This window comes from Neophocaena asiaeorientalis, unplaced genomic scaffold, assembly GCF_003031525.2.
Source record: "Neophocaena asiaeorientalis asiaeorientalis breed wild unplaced genomic scaffold, Neophocaena_asiaeorientalis_V1.1 scaffold275, whole genome shotgun sequence".
Taxonomy (NCBI): domain Eukaryota; kingdom Metazoa; phylum Chordata; class Mammalia; order Artiodactyla; family Phocoenidae; genus Neophocaena; species Neophocaena asiaeorientalis.
Genome location: NW_020173679.1, coordinates 939,960 through 960,645, shown reverse-complemented (window position 1 = coordinate 960,645; position 20,686 = coordinate 939,960). Strand labels below are relative to the sequence as shown.

The 20,686-nt window shown below is 50.2% G+C and overlaps 1 protein-coding gene across 8 annotated transcripts in view; it reads right to left on the bottom strand.

Moving 5' to 3' along the window:
- TMCO4 (transmembrane and coiled-coil domains 4) overlaps window positions 1–20,686 on the bottom strand; it is a 91,975-nt gene that overhangs the window by 48,500 nt on the left and 22,789 nt on the right. For 7 of the 8 annotated variants that reach the window (XM_024749873.1, XM_024749874.1, XM_024749880.1 and 4 more), the window contains 6 exons: window positions 19,816–19,990; window positions 19,076–19,103; window positions 10,066–10,198; window positions 3,037–3,134; window positions 2,668–2,811; window positions 1,775–1,894 (listed from right to left, as the gene is read on the bottom strand). In XM_024749873.1, coding sequence (XP_024605641.1) covers window positions 1,775–1,894; window positions 2,668–2,811; window positions 3,037–3,134; window positions 10,066–10,198; window positions 19,076–19,103; window positions 19,816–19,990 — 698 coding nt within the window. Of the gene's footprint in view, window positions 1–1,774; window positions 1,895–2,667; window positions 2,812–3,036; window positions 3,135–10,065; window positions 10,199–19,075; window positions 19,104–19,815; window positions 19,991–20,686 lie in introns of those variants that run through there. The other variant, XM_024749877.1, reaches the window with a different exon arrangement.

Below are 20,686 nucleotides of genomic sequence, written 5' to 3'. Positions count from 1 at the left end.
AATTTGATTTTTCCCTGGGGCCAGCCCAGCAAGGGGGTGGGTAAAACAACCATAAGGGCTTTGCTTTCCACACTGGTCAGAACTGCAAATTCCTTCACTTAGACTCTTGCTCCTTCCTTCCTGTCTCAGTCTTTCTGTAGCATGGATGGTATCATGAAACAAATGAAGAGAAACCCGTGAACTCTGGGTCAGGAGACCTGGGTTCGAATCCTGCATGTGCCACCTGTCTGCCATGTGATCCCTCTAGGTTTCCTCTTCGTCCAGATCAGGATAAGAACAGCCCTCACCTCAGAGCATGGATTAGGGTCACTCGAGGTAACGTACATCAAGCTCCTAGTGTGTGGGTGAAATGCCTGACTCATGGTGCTAGGTGCTCAGTCACTGTTCGAGAGTCCCCTGTTTGGCGACTGGCCCCGGTGCGCACATACCAATAAGACTCTGGCGCCCAGTAATGCCTCTCAACAGAGCCTGGGCGTTTTCTCACCTGCTTCCTCCTGTGCTGTTTAGAAAAGCTGTGGCTTCTGCCCGCGGATCCCAGCAATTTGGGAACCCAGGAGGCTCTGAGCTTGTGTATTTGGTCAGGACGCTCCAGACTCCCCGGCCCACCCTGTTCTCTCTCTGATTGACGACCTGCTTGCTGAGCCTCACACTGGGCACTTGCAAAAGTGAGCCAACAGTAAGCGGACCATGACCTTATTCCTCAGTGCCACCCTGGTTAGAATCCCCCCAAAACACACACGTTCAAATTAGAGCAGTAAAGGGAAATAACGTTTGTGGAATGTCACTAAAAACCAGGTGCTTTCCACACGTTACCTCGTTTAATTTAATCTTTGTAAGTGCCCTGAAAGGCAAGGATAATTTGTTCTACTTTACAAGTGAAGCAGCCAAGGCACAGAGAGGTGAAGTAAATTGCTTGAGGTCACACAGCCAAGATGTACTGATTTCTCACCTATGTGTTGAAACTCCTTTGCTATTTTCCACTTGCTCTGAGGATAAACTCAAACTCCTCGCCACAGCTCACATGCTCCTGTGTGATCCGGCGTCACCCACACTCCTGTCTTCTAGCTCCTTGCTCAAGCCATCCTGTGCTTCTCTTGCACCACTAGGCCTTTCTACATGCTGCCCTTTTGCTTGGTATTCACTTCTTTCTCCTTCCTTCTCTGGCTACTTCCCAGCCAGTCCTTAGCCTAAATGCCACTTCCTCCAATAACTTTTCCCTCACTCCCCAGAAGCTCTCTGTGCTTCCCCTATTGTGCCTTCCATAAAGCTTCCCTGTAATTACTTGCTCAATGATCTGTCTTCTGCCTTGGACCATATGTTCCACGGGAGCAGAGGCCATGACTGTGCTGCTCACCACTGAATTCCTAGGACCTGGCTCAGTGTCTGGTACATGCTCTATAAACTCTGTGGAAAGGATGGGTTGATGGGTGGGTAGGTGGGTGGTTAAATGGGTGAATGGATGGATGGATAGATAGGTGGATGCATGGGTGAATGGATGGATGGATGGATGGATAATGGATAGATGGATAGATGGATGGATAGTTGGATGGATGGATGAACAGATGATGGATGGGTGGATGGGAAGACAGATGTGGGATAAAGTCATCTCACCTCTCCGAGTCTCAGTTTCCTCCTCTGAAGAATAGGTCCCCCCTACCCACCCCCTAAAGACATACACAGGCAAGAGCCTAGGCCAGGGTCTGGCCCACAGCAACAGACCCAGCTCAGCCAACATCCACCCGCTTCTGCATTCTTTTCTGCCCCTGGTCCTCACGGTATTTGCCAGATGCCAGCCATCCCGTGATGGCGATGGTGATGTGTAGCTGCCTGCCTTCTGTCAGAGGCAGAAACGTGAACTCTTCAATGGCCCCGACACGCTTCTTCATCTTGTATCCTAAAGACCCAGATACAAAAGTGAGAATGGGGGTCACTGGGGACCCTGGGGAATGTTAGAGTGGCTCTGTGTACTCACACACTCACAGTGACTGCCAACCGTGTGCCCTGTCCCTTGACAAACGTCTCGTTTTTGAACTCATTAAGGTCGGTGCCATTATCGTCCTGACTACAGATGAAGGTAACAGGTTTCCAAAGGCTGGCTAGCCCCCAACTGGCAGAGCTGGGGTTGAAACTCAGAGCCCAAGCTCATAACCACCGCTCTGGCCTGATTCAATGGGTACTACATCTTTTTCCCGCCCACGAACTTCAGGAGTGTAACACACTCCTCTCAGTGAAAGTGGTTTGAGCTGATCAAGATTCTCAATGTGGGAAGCAACATGCCACTTAACAGGAAACTCTGTGTGACTGGGGAGCTACTGACACATATGATTTGGAAACACTCCCCCACGGGATGCTGGTAAATGAGGGGTAGCCATGTGTCCTCTTACAAGAAGAAGCTCAACCGTCTCTGAGGCAGCCTGCCTGGAAACTTCTTAGATGGTGACAAGCAGGTCCAATCAGACCCTTTCTAAGAAGTCTACACCAGGTGCAGTTTCTCAAACTCAGCCTTCTCCCGAGCCATGCCAAGCCATCCACCCAGTTCTCTGTGAAGCTCGCTATAAGTTCTGGCAGTGCTAGGACTCAGAGTGAGAAAAGCCATGTCCTCTTCCTCCGTCTCCCAGGGAGCCCTCACTGGTGAGAATCTGGGCCACCACTCCTTTGGAACCTTACCTGTCAGGCCAGCTCCAGCTGCACCGAACAGCGAGGTCATGACAGCTATGCCGGCCGCTGAGCCCAGAGCCGCTGCCCCGGCACTGCCAATGATTGTCGCGGCTCCGGCAGCAACAAGAGGGGCAGCCAGACCCCCGGTCACGCCTGCAAGGAAAGCGGCCCGTGGTGGGTAGAGGTGGGAGTGCGGACGGGGCCTGCTGCGCTCTTCCTCCACCGGCCTCCCTCCCACTGCCTCTGAGCACACCTACTACGCGCATGCGAGTTGGGGTGGGCTCCCAGCTGATCCCCCTGCACTCCCCACTCTTGCTCCCAGCCTGGCATCAGCCCTCACTCCGTGCTGCCCTGGCCAGGGCCACCATCTCATCTTACCGATCACTGTCCCGCCTCCCAGCGTCGCCAGGCCTATCAGGAGATAGCGCTTCCACTTCCTCCGGTTTTCTTTCTTCTTCCGGGATGCCTCGGCCGTTCTGGGGGTGGGGTGGGGGGAGAGGTTGCTCTCTGGGACTGGCTGTGTCTGGGATCCCTTGACACCTCCCCGCCTCACCAAGCCCCAAACTGGGATCAGTGCTGGGTGCTCTGTCATGCAGAGCGAGGTAACCTTGGACCCATCTATGGTTTTAAAAAGCTGAAAACATTCTAAAACCCAGCTGGGGAATCCCAGTACGTGGGATGTGCTACTTACCCAACGAATCCATCCTAACAGGGTTGCAATTTGAATAATGAAAAGACAAAAAAATAATAATAATAGTGGCAAAAGAAGCACAAAACTATCTTTATACAGATGGACCCAGAATGAGTACCAGATAGAGTCACAGACATCATCACCTCACTCCTTCCTTCCCCTCCCCCCACTCCGCCATCTGAGCCCACCTCCCTCTGGAAGGAATTTGGGAACCAATTTCCTTCAGATTTATCTTTTCAAAGAGGGGTTAGAGAAATGTCTGTACTGGAGACCTTGGCCTTGGGGCAATAGCTAGAACCCTTCAGACTTGAAATTTGAAAGGGACAAAATGTAGCAAAAGGGAAGCATATGGAGTAAACTGGGGTCAGGTGAATCCTGAGAATGGCCTAGGAGAGTCACTAAACCCAACTTTCCTGTCCAACATCTGGCCCCCGGTGCTTTGGGGCAATAAGGAGAAGGATGGGAGACAAGGGTGGGGCAGTGCGGTCACTACCAGTGGGAACTCTGAACTGAACTTGGAGTTTGGACAACTCAACTGACAGAGCGATGGCCGATGACGATGATGATAAAAGAAGGGTTAATGTTTACTGAGGACTTCCAACATGCCTGCCACTGTGCTTTGCACTTCGAATGGTTTATCTTATCCCAGAAGCAGTTTTATTATTGTCTGCATATCACAGACGAGGTCACGGATAAGAGTACCCTCCTCCTGAGTGGCAGTGGGGATCAGCAAAAACAATGTCTGTCAAGTGCAGAGCTTGACAGTTGGCCCTGCGAGCGGGGACCGAGACAGTGGCTGTTGCCATGAAACTCCATCTCCCTGAAACTCAGTTCCCCCTTTTGTAAAAATGGGGATGATAACATCTCCCTCATAAGGCTGTTGGTTTGTAAAGCTTAAATTAATTCCTTCTTCATCCCTTTGATCAACAAACTTTTATGGAGAATGGACAGCAGGCTGGAACTTCTGTGTGTCGGCGAGCAGAACAACGCAGTACTCAACCAGAGCCGTTTCCTTCGCATCTCTTGCCTCCTGAACCATACATGATAGCAAGAAACAGTTCATCCTCCGGTCAGTGAAAAGAAGTTGGATTTGAGACGGGCTTTCGGAGACCCGCTATGCTTTTTGGTTGTCTGCCCGCTCACCTCAACCAACTTTCCCCTAAGCACCTCCTGGGGGTACAGCACAGCACTTCTCGGTTGCTTCACTACTGAGCGGAAACCAATTCTCCATGATCACAGGTGCTGGTTCTTCATGACTGAAATTCACGCCCTCAGATGTGCGGGAAGAGGCCGAACCGCATGCATTTAGCAAAGTGGAAGGCAGGACGGCGATGAAGGGCATGGGTTCTGGTGTCAGGTTTCAAATCCTGTAAACTAGGCTTGAATCCTCCCTCTGCTGTGGTGGTACGTGACAATCCTCCAGGTGTGCAGTTCTCCCTCCTGCACTGGTCCTCCCTATGGAACAATTACACATCTCTGCCCTGCTGAGCTGAGTGGTTCCATGATCTGCTTTAGCCAGTAGCTGGAAAGGATAGAGTCACTTCTGGCAAAATCTTTATGAGTCAGTGCAGCGCCTGGTAAGTCTCCTTTTGCTCTGCCCCGAGACCAGCAACACTCCCAATAGAGGTCACCCTGTCAACTGGGACCCAGAACCAAGAAAGTGTGGACTAAAGCCACAGCCAACTTGCAAGAAATGCACTTTTGTTGCTGTAAGCCATCAAGACGTGGAGGTCATTTGTTACCGCAGCAAAACCTAGGCTATCCTGCTGGACAGGGCCAGTTACTAACCTTGGGACTATGTACAAATGACTTGTCCTGAGTTTCTTCATCCATGAAGTGGGAATGATAATAGCGCTGAATTTCCAGGGGTACTAGGAGGGCTGAACCTATGGTGACTGGCATACCGTAATCGTTCAGTATGTTTACTGCTATCATCATTCCTTCCATGGTTATGACAATCTCCTCCACAGGCTGGAGATATACTTTGGCCCTTAATTGCTAGTACCAATCGGGGCAAACAGGAAGGCTGGAAATTAGTTGCTTTCAGCAGAGTTCAAGGCCTGAGGAGAAATTCCAGCTGCTGAGGGCGTACGAGAGGAACGCACAGGGGCTACGAGCAGCTGGCTCCGTGAACCAGCAGCAAATTGTTCGACAAACACTGCCTGGGAAATAGTCTGCAAATTCGGGGTGAGGTCTTTGAGCCCAGCTCCGCCGTGATCTCGCTGGCTCCCCTGATTTTTCTGAGCCTCAATTTTCTCACTTAGGGACTGGAAACGGGAGGATGATGCGAGCACCACCACGTGACCAGTGTCAAGCGGGAAAGTTCCCTGCCTCATGCACAGCCTCATCGTTCATCAATTCCTAACTTACACTCTACCCTCCAGAAACACTGAACTGCCTGCAGGCACACTGCCCACGCCTCAGTCCTGTGTTCCTGCTGGCCCTCGGCTGCCAAGGACCTTCTCACCTTCCTTTGCCTGGCTAAACATTACTCATCGTTCCAGAGTCACCTCCTCGCCTGCCTGAGCCTCCAGGCTGCCTACGAGCTCCGACTCCCGGCCTCCCTAACCCTCTGTACTGTATTAGCCTGGAATTCTAGACCATTGATTTTCAAAGGGTGGGCTTTGGATCAACTACATCAGAATCCCCAGGGGGTAGCTGTTAAAAGCACTACTTCCTGGGTGAGGAAACCACCTGTAACAAGCTCTCCAATTATCTCAAGTTTGAGAATCACAGGGCTGAACCTTCAGGACACAGATAAAGCCCTTCCTGTGTTCCACCCTCAGCCGCTGGCCCTGGGATTGGCACCTGGATGGGGCTCAGAAGACGTTTTTTGAAAAGAACCTACTCATTCCACAGCAAGAATTGGACGTGAATATCTTGCTGCAGTGATCTTTTCTCCCACTCACTGTCCATTTCTATGAAAACCAGGGGGCACATACATTTTGGCTAAATAAAATATTTATTTAGCCAATCACCATCAAGAATGAAATTTCTGGGATAGTAGAACAAATCTAGGATGTTACAACATTTTCATGATTAGTACAGATTTACTATTAAGAACATAGTCAAATTCTTGAGTGGGTGCCCTTGACATTTCTTAGCACAGTCTGCTTCTAGATTGTTCCTGCAGTGACACCTGCACATCTGGGATACTAGACAGTCATCACTTTTAGCTGAGTTTATGGAGGGGGAAACTCATAGCCTAAAGGGAATAAAATAACTGAAGAGTAAATATCGTTCTTGAAGCTGTTTTATTTAAATGCATAAATGCTAGTATATCAGATCAATTTTATAAAGATTGGATTGATGATATACTCTAATCTCTAGTATTCTGCTTTGTATTATTATTATTATTAAAAAAATTTTTGGGGGGGCTGTGTTGGGTCTTTGTTGCTGCACGCGGGCTTTCTCTAGTTGTGGCGAGCGGGGGCTACTCTTTGTTGCGGTGCGCGGGCTTCTCATTGCGGTGGCTTCTCTTGTTGTGGAGCACGGGCTCTAGGCGCACGGGCTTCAGTAGTTGTGGCACGTGGGCTCAGTAGTTGTGGCTCGCGGGCTCTAGAGCACAGGCTCAGTAGTTGTGGCGCACGGACTTAGTTGCTCCGCGGCATGTGGGATCTTCCTGGACCAGGGCTGCGAACCCGTGTCCCCTGCATTGGCAGGTGGATTCTTAACCGCTGCGCCACCAGGAAGTCCCTGCTTTGTATTATTATTTGAATGTTTACAAAAAAAAGAATATAATATTTTCCCTAAAAGTTGTTTAGCTAAGGCACTCTCTCTTAATGTACACCTGAACTGCCAATCGATTTCCTTATTTAAGTACTTGAACGCTCTTAGTAACTGTTTTGTACACAAAACGAACAGCTTTCCCGTTAATCATTAATTATCACAGCATTTCACTCCTGCAATAACTTCAGTTGTCTGATTGAATTTCAACCTCTAAAGCACAAGAGGAGAGGCTGGCTCTGAGTTACATCTATGATGCTTCCTATATTGGGAAGTGAGAATTCAGAGCACGACACTAAATCCAAGTGAAGCCCTGTTCCTATTACTGACTTTGCCTGCTGACTAGGCACCATGGCAATCTATGTCATCACATAGCCTCTGGCCACACTCATGACCTGGGATGTCAGAAGTGACCTTGAGCGGACATTCCATGTCAGCTTCCCAAAGACAGAGGCTGAAGCCAAAATGCAGATTTGGGCCAAATCCCAGGCAGAGGTCACAGATACCTTGAGAAGAGCAGAGACACCCGCACTGCTTATCTCATGGGTCCACAAAGAAATTTCCCTCACTGCCACCTTATCTCCCATGAGAGGGTGTTCCTTACCTTTACTGCCCTCACCACCACCCTTTTCTTTTTTTTTAATCACCTTCTCCAGTAGATAGAGAGGGAGTGCTTATCTCTGGGGAGTCTAGAGACACATTCCTAGTAAAAGCTCAGAAAGCCCCATAAAAGAATTATCTTCACCGCCTTCCTCAGAATTAAGAATGAAACCTCGGATTCTCAGCCATGCCTTGAGGGACGCAGTAAGCAATGTTCAGACTGGATAAGGAGGTTGAATCAGATGGTGCCACTGACCAGCTGGGTGGCCTCACCCTTCTGACATTCTGTTTCTTCCTCTGCAAAAGCCTCAGGGGATTGTAATGAGAACCCAATGAGATGGTATCTTGTACCTGCATCTACAGAGCGCTCAATAAAGGTTAGATGTTGACCATGTTATTATGATGGGATCAGTATCAACGTCCAGCACCGCATTTGCTAACATTTACTATGTGTCAGGTGCTCTTCCAAGCCTTTGATATGTATTAATTAATTTAACCCTCTTGACAGCCCTATGATGGAGATACTACCACTGTCCCTGTGCTAGAGATGAAGAAACTGAGGCACAGAGAAGTGAAGTCACCAAACAAGTAGGGGAAGCTTGGACGGCCTCAGGGCTCAAATGGGGACCCAAGAACAGAAAGGTGGTACATCACACCCTGAACTCCAGTTGCAAAGGATCGCCTTGGGGTGCTGAGTGAGAAGCTCACCTTGCAGAAACACAAAACCTTAGAGTTAAAAGAAACCTACATACAACTCGATACTCTACTTGTACAGGTGAAAAAACTGGTGCTGGTGTCCGGACAGGGAAAGCAACGTGCCCAGGGCCACACAGGGACTTAGCAGCAGAATCAAACAGAGAACCAGGTCCCTTGGCTGACCAGTCCCTATGCTTTCCCTGCGTCTCAGACCCCTCCAGAGACCATAGATAGAATCTGAGAGGTTGCCAAAGTCCCTAAAATTGAGTTAAAAAATGACACCTGTGGAGTATTATTCTGAGGAAATGGTCCACGCAGTAATAACAGCAATGATAACAGTACTATAGCAAATGTTGATATTTAACAACTAGAAACTCTGTGCAAGTCCTGCTCGAAGCGCTTTATGTGTACAAACTCATTTGAGCCCCACAAGAACCCTATGAAGAGGGTGCTATTATTATCCCCATTTGTAGCTGGGGAAACTGCGGCCCAGAGAAGTTAAATAACTTGCCCAGGATCACACGGCTGGTAAGTGGCAGAGCTGGGCTCTGTTTTACACATTCCCTGATCTGGCATTACTGGTATTATCAGAACAGACCCTCTGGGTAATGTGTTTCTTTCTGACAATAGATTTCCAGACAATACTTAAGAGTTTCCTTCATTTCAAGACATACTTGAGGGATCCAGGAGTTGGCCTGGATCCAGCTGTTTCTTTATTGACACAGCTCTGGGAGTCAAAACAAGTCTATTTTCAGGTTATTTCAATAGACCAAGTTTCCTTCTTTCTGAAGGAATCAACCCCCTCCCTTTGCCCTATAAACCCTGGGGGGAGGGCGGCTCCAGTTCTGAACTTGGCTTCAAAGCTAGATTCCCAGCTGGGCTGAACTGGCACAGCCTGGCTGCTCAAAGAAAGCCTTCATGGCTGAACAAAACCCAAGGCTAGGAGATGTGCCTGGTGCAAGGAGCCCGCAGTTAGGCTGTGACTGGGATCGATTTATTACCCTGGGATTAGATCCTGTGTAAGGTGTTCTGCAAAGAGCTGAGCTCTGGCCAAGTTACCAGGAAAATTTCCCTCGACACACACCTGACCATACACAGATAGCAAAGCCTCTTGACAGCTGGCAGGTATGGGGGAATGTGGGGGAAGGGAAGGACTCATACTTACTGAGCCCTTGCTACATGCCAGCCCTGGGCCAAGCACTTGATAATACAATTGCATTTGTTTTCCACAATGACCCTAGGAGGATGCTATTCTCATTCCTATTTTACAGATAAGAATATTATGGCTTAGAGAACAGGGGGTGGGGGGGCACCTGCCCAAGGTCAAAAAGCAAACCGGTGTCAGAGGTGGGATTTGAACCTAGGCCACTCTGGCCCACAGACAAGGTGTCACAAGAACTGAGGGGGAGTGGGGTGTTGGGGCCACAGAATGTTAAAGTCACAAACTCATGGCCCTTAGCGTTCATCCATTCAATACCCCCTTCCTACAAATGAGGATGGAGGCCCAGAGACGGGAAGTGACTTGATAAGGCCACACAGCGAGTCAGGGCTGCACTGTGACTCTCTGTCCAGTGCTCTTCCCCCCTCAGGGCACCATCTCTTAATGGGGGGAGGGGACACACAGGATGCTGTTATCTGAAGAGTGGAAGTCCTTGATTCCTGACAGGGTGGCCAGGGTCGCAGGGCACACTTACTCAGATTCCTCCTCTTTGGTTTCCTTCAGGCTCTCGAGGAACGTCTCTTCGAGGAGGTCCAGCTCCTCCAAGGGCACTTGGAGGAGGGAGGTCATGTGGCAAATGAGGACTCGGGCCCGAGCATCGTAGCGCCCTGGAAAGAAAGAGCACAGGGTCAGTTCAGCTTCCAAGCACAGACATGTTAACAGCAGCGCAACGGATGAAACCCAAACCCCAGATACGTCCGAAGTGCACAGCCCCGAGAACCAGTCAGCTGAGCAAGGAAACAGCTTCTGGGGCGGAACCGTGTGCAACCATTACCCACACGGATCGGAAGAAAGGTGGCGTGTTTCACCAAATCAGCAAAGATCAAATTTTCACATCCCAAAGCTGTTAAGGACGTGATATCACGATCAGAAGGAAATCCAACTCCATCATGACATACAAGGCCCCTGGCCAACTCCACGACCTCACCTTCTAGAATGTTCCTGCTGTGGAGCCTTTGCACTTGTTTTATTTCCACCACCGGGAAGGCTCATTCCCCAGATCTTCTTGGGAGGCTCCTCCCCCTCATCCAAGTCTCTGTTCAGACGCCTCCCGCTCACAGAGGCCTTCCTGACCCCCGGCCCCCATTACTTTACCCCTTTACTCTGCATTTTGTTCCACACAGAGCTTGCCCTGCTCTGACATCATATCCATTTACTCTCGTTTGTCTCTCCCCGTGAAGTATAAACTTCATAAGTATAAACTCTACACTGCTTTATCTCCAGTCCTTAGGACAGTGCTCGGCGCAAAGAATAAATGTTCAATTAATGACCTGACAGACCTGGGTACGGATACTATTTGTGTCTAACCTTGGGCAAAGCTCATCCTCGCTCAGGTGGAAGTGGAAATAGTAACAGTCATCTCACAAAGTTTTTTTTTTTGGCGGTACGTGGGCCTCTCACTGCTGTGGCCTCTCCCGTTGCGGAGCACAGGCTCTGGATGCGCAGGCTCAGTGGCCATGGCTCACGAACCCAGCCGCTCCGCAGCATGTGGGATTTTCCTGGACCGGGGCACGAACCCGTGTCCCCTGCATCGGCAGGCGGACTCTCAACCACTGCGCCACCAGGGAAGCCCTCACAAAGCTTTGAGGAGAGGACTCTGGGTCCATGACGGGTTCTTAATGAATGATGCAGAACCGGCCTCCTCTGCTGGGTGTCTGCAATGCTGCATGGTAATTTTATACTAAGGTCGTAGTAGCTACGATAACCTCAGCTTCTGCAAGATAAGCCAGTTCCTTCCTCTAACGAGGGTCCTTAGAGCGAGCCGTGGTCTAGCAGCGCTTGCCCAGCTGCCCTCGGCCGCCTCCCTGGATGAGGACCTGTGTGTCGGGAAACAGACACCACAGGCCGTGTCTTGGGGTAATTGATCAGCTAATGTTCCACAAATAAAGGAGCTCCCTCCTAGGCTCACAGACTATTGCGCGTAGGCCGTAATCGACCTGTGGCAATTAACAAGCCTTGGCCGTGGTGATTAACTGATGGCAGTTATTATCAGCCACTAATTCATACTCCATTGGTCAAGGATGCCGTGATTCAGTTTCTGGAATACAGACTGCCAGGTGCACAGGTGATTAAAACCTCCCAAGGTATTCTCGGGCACGGGACTCTGGAATGTCAGCCTCGTGTAAGGGTCATTTCAAGGACCCTGACAGCCAGGCTGCTGGACTTGGAGCTGAGGTTCTATTTAAGGCAGGTGGTGAGTGGTGGAGGAGGGGCAGGAGTCCTGGGCTACCCAGGACAACTTGCCAGGTAGCCAACTCACTCCTCAAGGGCCAATCCATCCTGTCTCAATAAAAAGCCCAACTTGGGGTTCAGGCCAAAAGCCTGGGCATCGTTCTTGATTTTTTTCTCGTTGCCCCTCCTCAGACATCCAATCTACCAGCTAATGGTGACAGCTGCACCTCCAAAATGTATCCTGAGTCTGACCACGGCTCCCCATCTCTGCCGCGCGGCCACTGTGACTGCCATCGCTCTTCAAGGACCAGCCATTGCCCTGGTTCCTCCTGCCCCACACTCTATTTGCCACACAGCAGCTTGAAGGCTGAAGTCATAAATCTGATTGGGGTTCTCTTCCCCAACTTAAAACTCCCCAATACACTTAGAATAAAATCCACATTTCTTCCCGTGGTCTGCAAGACTGTACATTTTCTAACCCCTTCCTGCCACTCTCTACCACCTCACTTTCTACTGGTCCCTGTTTCCACCAGTATTTGTCCCACCAAGAAGCCAAGCTCATTCCTGCCCCAGGGCCTTTGCACTTGTTCTAACTAGCAAGTTCCTGATCTGAGAAGGTCTGGGTGCATTCATGCCTGGAGGGAGTGGTGTAATCAAGACTCCTCCTCCTGCTACCTCTGCAGGGAAGGAAATCAGCATCCACGGTGCTCCTAACAAATGCTGGGCACCACTCAAGAAGCTTGCATTCCTGATTGCTAATCTTCCCAGTGGTCCTGGGAAGCTGGTATTATGATGCCTCATTTTGCACAAGAGGGAAGAAAGGGTGCAGAAAGGCTAAGAAACTTCCTAAATCAGGGGTCCCCAGCCCCCAGTCCACAGACCGGTACCGGTCCGTGGCCTGTTAGGAACCGGGCCGCACAGCAGGAGGTGAGCTGTGGGCGAGGCGCGAAGCTTCATTGGCCGCTCCCATCGCTCCCTGTCGTTAGCATCACCGCCTGAACCATCTTCCCCACCCGAGTCTGCGGAAAAACTGTCTTCCACGAAACCAGTCCCTGGTGCCAAAAAGGTTGGGGACCGCTGTTCTAAATCACACAGCTGAGAGAGCCGTGGAATTTGGCTTAAAACCCAGGATGCCAAAGTTTCTGTTCATTTCACTGTGGCTGCCTTTTAAAGGCAAATCTAATTGAGGGAATTCCCTGGAGGTCCAGTGGTTAGGACTCCGAGCTCTCATTGTGGAGGGCCCAGGTTCGATCACTGGTCGGGGAACTAAAATCCCACAAGCTGAGCGGTGCAGCCAAAAAAAAAAAAAAGACTAGAATAAGGCAAATCTACTCAAGTGAAGTTTTGTGATTCCAGGTCAATCCCATGTGGTCAGCTGTGAATCCTACCTTCTGGGTGCATGGGATATGTGGGGTGCACCCACAATCCCAGGCATAGCCCTAGGCCATGGGCCAAAGGTGCACACACAGGACCCATCACCCAGCAGCCTGTCCTTTGGAAAATCTTGGTGGGGGGGGCAGGCTCAGGGATCTTGGCTCTGCCCCCAGGGGGCAGGAGTATGCCAGCCTCCAACTGCTGGGCAGCCCCAGCACCCATCCAGACTCCACCCTTGGAGCCCAACTGGTCCTTCTGGCCTAGGAAGAACAAGGGACATGTCCAAAGTCACCCAGTGTGTTTGGACAGACCCGGGGGCAGAACAAACACTTCTGGGCTCCTTTTCTCACCAGCATCTCAATAGAGAAGTTGATGCACTTTGCACTTCACCATCCAACACTGTGCTGTGCATTAAAGGATGAACAGCGTCCTTGGAGCTTGACACTAAACGCCAGGTGCACCCAAGGCGCTGTGGCAACAACCACCACCTGCCCTGCATTTCCAAATGCACCTCCTCAGGGAGCAGTACAACCTCCATTGCCAGGCACTGAACCAGCCTCTGTTCTCACTATGGATCTGAGTTCGGGAGCCAGAAGGACCTGCCTGGGGTTGAGCTTGCCTCTCCTCGGAGAGCAGCAGAATCCCAGACCTTTGGGAAGAGATCATGGCCAATCCCTTCTCTTTGGGGACTGCCCTCCAGACCAAAGGAAAAAGGAATTCAGAGGCAGAAACTTCAGCCTTTGTTGGGACACAGACTGGGGTTTGAATTTTCATCTGACTACCTACTAGCTGAATGGCTTCTGGCAAGTTTCTTGACCTCTCTGAGCCTCAGTTTCCTCATCTGTACAATGGGGGCAAGAATACCCTTTTAATCTGGCGTTTGTTGAGATACAGAGAAGATGCATGTGATGAGACTGGCCAGCACCTGGGATGCAGTAAGTGATCAAGAAAGGGTGGTTAATAGTACTCTTTTTATGGTAAATTGTCAAATTTCCTCTATCCTTAGATGCTAAGAAGCCAGGGCTGCTGGGGTGAGGCTGTGAGCTGCTGCTGCTGTGTCAGCACGGGGAACCTTCGTCTCGCCTTTCCCTGCGATCTGAGGACACTCTCAGGCCATATTCATTCAACTGATACCCAGCCTACTGCACTGCCATCCCTCGATGGACCGACTTTTTTTTTTGGCCGTGCTGCGTGCCTTGTGGGATCTTAGTTTCCCGACCAGGGACTGAACCCAGGACCTGGCAGTGAAAGCACCGAGTCCTAACCACCGAACAACAAGGGAATTCCCCCAACTTTTCTAATTGTACATTTTATGTAACATTTAGAATATTTATACCCAATTTCACCCTCAATGAATTTTTTTTTTTCATATAAAGGAAACCACACCTTACTCTAGTCCCACGGTCCTCCCCCCACCTCCCCCACGGGCACTGGGCTGACTTACAAGTCTTCCCAGGGTCTTCACTTTGGTGGGCAGAGTGTGGCTGGAGGCACGGGACTTTTTTTTTCTTTTTAAATTTAATTAATTAATTTTTGGCTGCATTGGGTCTTCGTTGCTGCGCGTGGGCTTTCTCTAGTTGCGGCGAGCAGGGGCTACTCTTCGTTGCGGTGCGTGGGCTTCTCATTGTGGTGGCTTCTCTTGTTTTGGAGCATGGGCTCTAGGCGGGCGGGCTTCAGTAGTTGTGGCATGTGGGCTCAGTAGTTGTGGCTCGCGGGCTCTAGAGCACAGGCTCAGTTGTTGTAGTGCAGGGGCTTAGTCGCTCTGCGGCCTGTGGGATCTTCTTGGACCAGGGATCAAATCCGTGTCCCCTGCAATGGCAGTTGGATTCTTAACCACTGCTCCACCAGGGAAGTCCCAAGGGACAGGACTTCTAAGATGCACCCTGTCTCAGGGCAGGACTCGAACTCAGATGGTTTCAGGTATGACTCCTGCCTTTTCTCTTCACGGCTCATTTTGGGGGGACAGTTAAGGGTGTTCAACGTGGCAACAAGCTTACTTCAAGGCCGGTGGTCATGGGAGCAAAGGGGGCCCATCTGAGGCCCTCCTCCAGCTCCACCCTCTCAGCTGCTGGCAAGATTGGCCTCCTCCGGCCTCTACCACATGGGGTGCCCACGCTTCATTCTGGCCTCATCAAATCCCCTTAAAGTCAGCTGTAAGGATGAGGATTTTATCATTTTATCTCCATATAGGAAGCAGAACAGCAGTTAAGCATGGACTCCGGAACCACACTGCCTGGGTTTGAATCCTTGCTGTGTGACCTTGGGCAGGTGATTTCACTTTCTGGGCCGCAGCTGCCTCTTTTGTAAAATGAGGGACAGGAATAGCATCTACCTCCCAGGGCTGTTGAGGGGTTTAAACAAATTGTAAAGCATTTTTCTCAGGGCCTGCACACAGTAGGCACTCAATGAGCATCGGCCCTGGTTAGAACTACTCCCAGCACCTAGCAGACGGCCTGGCACACACAGTGCGGGCTCCGTTCTCATTTGCTGAATGGATGAACAGCCAGCTTCAATACTGATAGCAAGCTTTACGAACCTTGAGGATCCTGATGAAGAACCTCGCCACCAGCTGACAGCACGTTCCACCACGATCAACGACCAACCTCTCAAACCTTTCTGATTCATTGGGGAGGTAGGGTTTGCAACTCAGCAATAAAGACCAGGTCAGAAAGTAGAGCCAAGTTTGCGGTGAAGGTTGTTATATCTCATGTGGCTGCATGTCGTCGGGTTCCACGGCCTGGAGTCAATGTTATCTTTGGATTCAGAGTACAGAGGGCAAGAACCATGCTTCAGCTTAAGTGTCCCGCGCACGTTCACCACGAGACTCACTGCCTTAAATGGAATTTGACACTTACTTGGAAATGCCACCTCGGGTTACTTAACCTCCTGAGCCTAATTTCCTACCAGTGGGGATAACAGTATCTACTCTAGCAGTTGATTTGAGGATTATATACGATGCAATAATTCACCATCTGTGTACAGGACCTAGGAGAGCAACTAGGTAACTTATAAAGATTACCAACTACAAATAAACCAGCCCCACGTGAGACGGCCAAATTTGGGGTCCTGAACCCATGGTTCTCAACCGGGGATGTTTTTGCCCCCCGAGGATATCTGGCAAAGCATGGAGACATTTCTGGTTATCACAACTCAGGAAGTGCTACTGGCATCTAGTGAGTAGAGGCCAGGGATTCAGCTAAATCTCCTACATGGCACGGGGTGGTCCCACAACAAAGAATTATCCAGTCCCAAATGTCAATAGTGCCACAGTTGTGAAACCCAGTCTAGAGTTGGCTCAGATTTAGTTTAACCTTCAACATATAAAAGGCTTATTTTTTCCAGTTGTGTGGGCAAGAAGCTTCATGGGTTGTTACTGGATGAGAAGAAAATGATTAGCATGCATAAAAAATTCCACCCAGCCGCCAAGATGGCATTGTTTTGTGACTAACATCCCAATATTGTCAGTATGGGTCAACCTTCCAGGAAGTTCAGAGACGTGCGGCTTTTTGTGTTGATGTCTTGGGCTGATTCCATGATTAATCACCCTGTGTCACACCCAGAGAGAAATGCAGTAGCACAGAGAGCCTTCTGTGCTGTGTGTCCTACCCCATCAGTCTCTGTAGAAAAAAGATGTTTTAACCCTCAAGTTCAGACAAACCATCTTGCTAGTATCTGAGCTTGTGCTCTAAGGAAAGGACATCCATCCTTATTTCTAGCCATCCAACCTTCTATACATTTATCCATCCGTCCCTCCATCCCTTCATCCATTCCTCCATCCCTTCATCCATCCATCCATTCACCCAACAAGTACTAAATGCCCGCCACGTGTCCATCAGTGTTGCAGACACTGGGATATGATGGTGAACAAGCCAGACAAGGGCCCTACTCTCATGGAGCTTATGGGAAAGGCCCTGAACAACCGGCCCAACTATGACACTGACCTTCTCCTTACAAGATCCTTGACTGTGTTCTTGGGACCAAAGACAGTTTTGTTTTGCTCTGAAGTAGCATCTGGCTCTTGCCTTTCATTTGTATTTGAAGTTGAAGTTCAGAGAAGTTAAGTGACTTGATCAAGGTCACACAATGGGAGTCTGAGAGACAGGATGACAGTCCAGGTTTTCTGGTTCCCAGGGCTTTCCCATTTCACCACCACCACCACCGTGCCCCAGTGGCACTCATGGCCTGCTTCCTGCCCGCCAGCTCTGTTCTGAGCACTTTACCTGGGTTATTTCATTTAATCCTCACCACTGCCCTATAAGGTAAAAAGTACTGTTTGTTCCCATTTAACACCTGAGAAAACCGAGACACAGAGACATTCAGGACCTTGCCAAAGTAGAGCTTGAATCTTAACACCAGGCAGCCTGATCCCCAGATGTACCCAGTTCTTGGTCCCTGGTTCTTCATTAATAAGGACAGAGTTGGACATGACAACTGTAGCCACTCCCACTCCGGGCCTCCTTTTCTTTTGGCATGTGGGATCCTCCCGGACCGGGGCACGAACCCGTGTCCCCTGCATCGGCAGGCGGACTCTCAACCACTGTGCCACCAGGGAAGCCCCGGGCCTCCTTTTCTCATCTACAGGCGGAGCTCGTTTTACTGCTCTTTGCCTTGTCTGTGGCAACCCTGCATCCAGCAGGTCCATCAGTGCCATTTTTCCAACAGCATTTTTAAATGAAGGTATATCCATTGTTTTTTTAGACACAGCGTTACTGTACACTTAATAGACTACAGTATAGTGTAAATATAACTTTTATATGCACTGAGAAACCAAAAATATTCACGTGACTGGCTTTACTGCGGTGGTCTGGAACGGAACCCGCAATATCTCCGAGGTCTGCCTGTGTCTCATGAGAGGGTCGTCTAGATGGTTTGAGGGGCCACCTACCTCTGACCTCTGGGGAAATTTTGAGCCCTAGCACCCACTCCCATTGGGGTCCCGGCGTGCCAGTGAAGTTCCTCCTGTTTGTAGATGCCGGCATCTGGTGGGGCTTTGAGATAAACCAAAGGCACCCCCCAGATGTTGTCAGAGACTGGTATTCTTTAGATACGAGGTACTACTATATTCCCGTGGGGATGCTGCCACAGTCCTCAACCCCTGTGGGTAAAATCTGCTACGGTTTTTGTTAATAGCACTTGTTTTAGAATGTCCAGCTCTGCCACTACCAGCTTAGGCCAGTTACTTCACCTCTCTGGGCCTCAGTTTGCTCGTCTGGAAAGTGGGAGTGTCTACATGAAAGGATGTCTATGAGGATGATGTGAAACAATGCCTGACAAGGGTCGGGTACCATGACCAGCGTTAACAGGTGCTTCATAAGTGGTGGTTATTCTCAAGAGACATTTCAAAGGCAATGCCGGTTTAGAGGCTGCCTATGAGAACACCCCCGGGAGGGAATGAAGTACCAGGTGATGACATTAGACAGACTGTTTCAAACCCACTCCAATTATTCTGTGAGAGCCAGGCCAAGGTCACCCATAGCAAAGGGGGTAAGTTAAAGTGTCCTGGGTGCTCCTGGGAGCTCAGGAGGGCTTGTGATTGGCAGGCGGGGGCAGGAAGCAGGCTAGGATGAACGTGGCTCGCTGGGCTCGTGGCCCAGCTCTACTGGCTTTCCTTTCCTTTCTTTTTTTTTTTGCGGTATGCGGGCCTCTCACTGTCGTGGCCTCTCCCGTTGCGGAGAACAGGCTCCGGACGCGCAGGCTCAGCGGCCACGGCTCACGGGCCCAGCCGCTCTGTGGCATGTGGGATCTTCCTGGACCGGGGCACGAACCCGTGTCCCCTGCATCGGCAGGCGGACTCTCAACCACTGCACCACCAGGGAAGCCCCCTTTCCTTTCTTGCACCAAAAAGGCCACTGGGGACGGGACCGCAGGGGCAACACCTACCACTGGCTTCACTGGCTGAGGTGCAGATACGTGCCCCACAACTTATGAAATCAACTCACCATCCTTGAGTGAGAAGCTCAGAAGGTCCTGAGGGAAGAGTAACAGGAATTAGCAATAGGTTGATTTGTAACCAGCCTGCTCACTTGACAAATGTTTATTGACCCTTAAAAAGTGGGAGAACAAGGCAGACAAAATACCTCTGGCGTACATTCGAGGGGCGAGCCAGACAAACAAGTAAGCAGATAACTGAATAAATGCGTGAGAATTTCAGGGAGTCAGATGAAGGAGGGGAAGGGCTGTACCCATCGATAGCCTGTGTCAAGCTTCTGCCTGCTTCAAATGCATACAGAGCAGAGCAGGTGAGTGACATGCCCAAGGGCACACAGCAAAGCTGCTACTTCCAAAAGGAGGCACCACAGCTTAGCAGTCAGGAGCACGGGCTCTGGAGTAAGACTGCCAAGGTTCAAATCAGCTGTGTGACCTTGAACAAGTTACCTAACGTCTCTGTGCCTCCATTTATCATCCTACCTATCTAATAAAATTGTTTTGAGAATTAAATGAGTTCATATTAGTAAGGTATTAGCATATAATAAGTACTGTTTAAGTAATAAATCGATAGTAAATATTCAATAATGATAATTCAACATTAGCTATGATCGTCATCATCATATGAAATTATGATGCAATATTTAATCTTTCAATTCCCCCCACGCCACTAGAAGCGATATTCAGGCTGACTTTGAGAGGAAATTATCTGTTCTACTTTCCCTGGCAGCCACCACCTGGGCGGCGGGTGTACCTGAGTGATCACCAGTGGGTCGTCCTTCAAGATGGGGTCCTTCAATAAAATCTGAGCAAACGTGTCTGCTCCTTCGCCTCCCAGGCCGCTGGCAAAAGCAGTCATGGTTGGCAAGACAGCTTCGGACAAGTCCAGCCACTTCACCAGGCCAGCCACAAAGTCCGTGCAGAAGGATCTGAAAGACAGACGCAGCTGAGATCCTGGACCGTGCATCTCACGATATGAGGCGTGTGCAGGGATGTGAAGACCTGGCACTTACAAAAAACCACGGCGACTGTGGCCCAGGGAATACGGAAGAGCCAAAACCTGATTTCAGGTGTGTGGACTTAGGCTTCTTCCTCCACCAAAACTTTGACCACAGGGCTGATAAACCACACGAACGGGGCTAACGAGAAGTTACTGACCATGCGCCCTGAGGCTGGCCTGCCCTGGCGCTGTGGAATCAAAAATGAGCAAGATATGCCTTGGATGAGAAGCTCGCAGCGGGATGGAGACTTGGGCGGAACTAACTGATCCAGGGCCGTGGGATATGCTAGGACAGGGGCAGGAATCAAGCCCCGATGAGTCGAGAGGGAGCCCCAAATCCACCTGTGAGGTGAGAGGCAGTGACCAGAAAAGGTTCCCACACATGGAGATTGGCTGCTGTTGGAAATGGCCACGGACATGCTTTCTGGAGACACAATGGCTGCTGTAGAAGTGGATAAAGTGCAGAGAAGTCTGTCCTCCAGCCGTGCCCACCACCACCATGCGGGCTCTGTCTGCAGCAGTCATTTGAGGGGGTCCCTGGGTGGGGGATGGATGGGGTGCTCCAGGAGAGAAGGGACCCCAGGAGCTACAGGAAACACATGGCATCTTGGGGACCCCAGAAGAG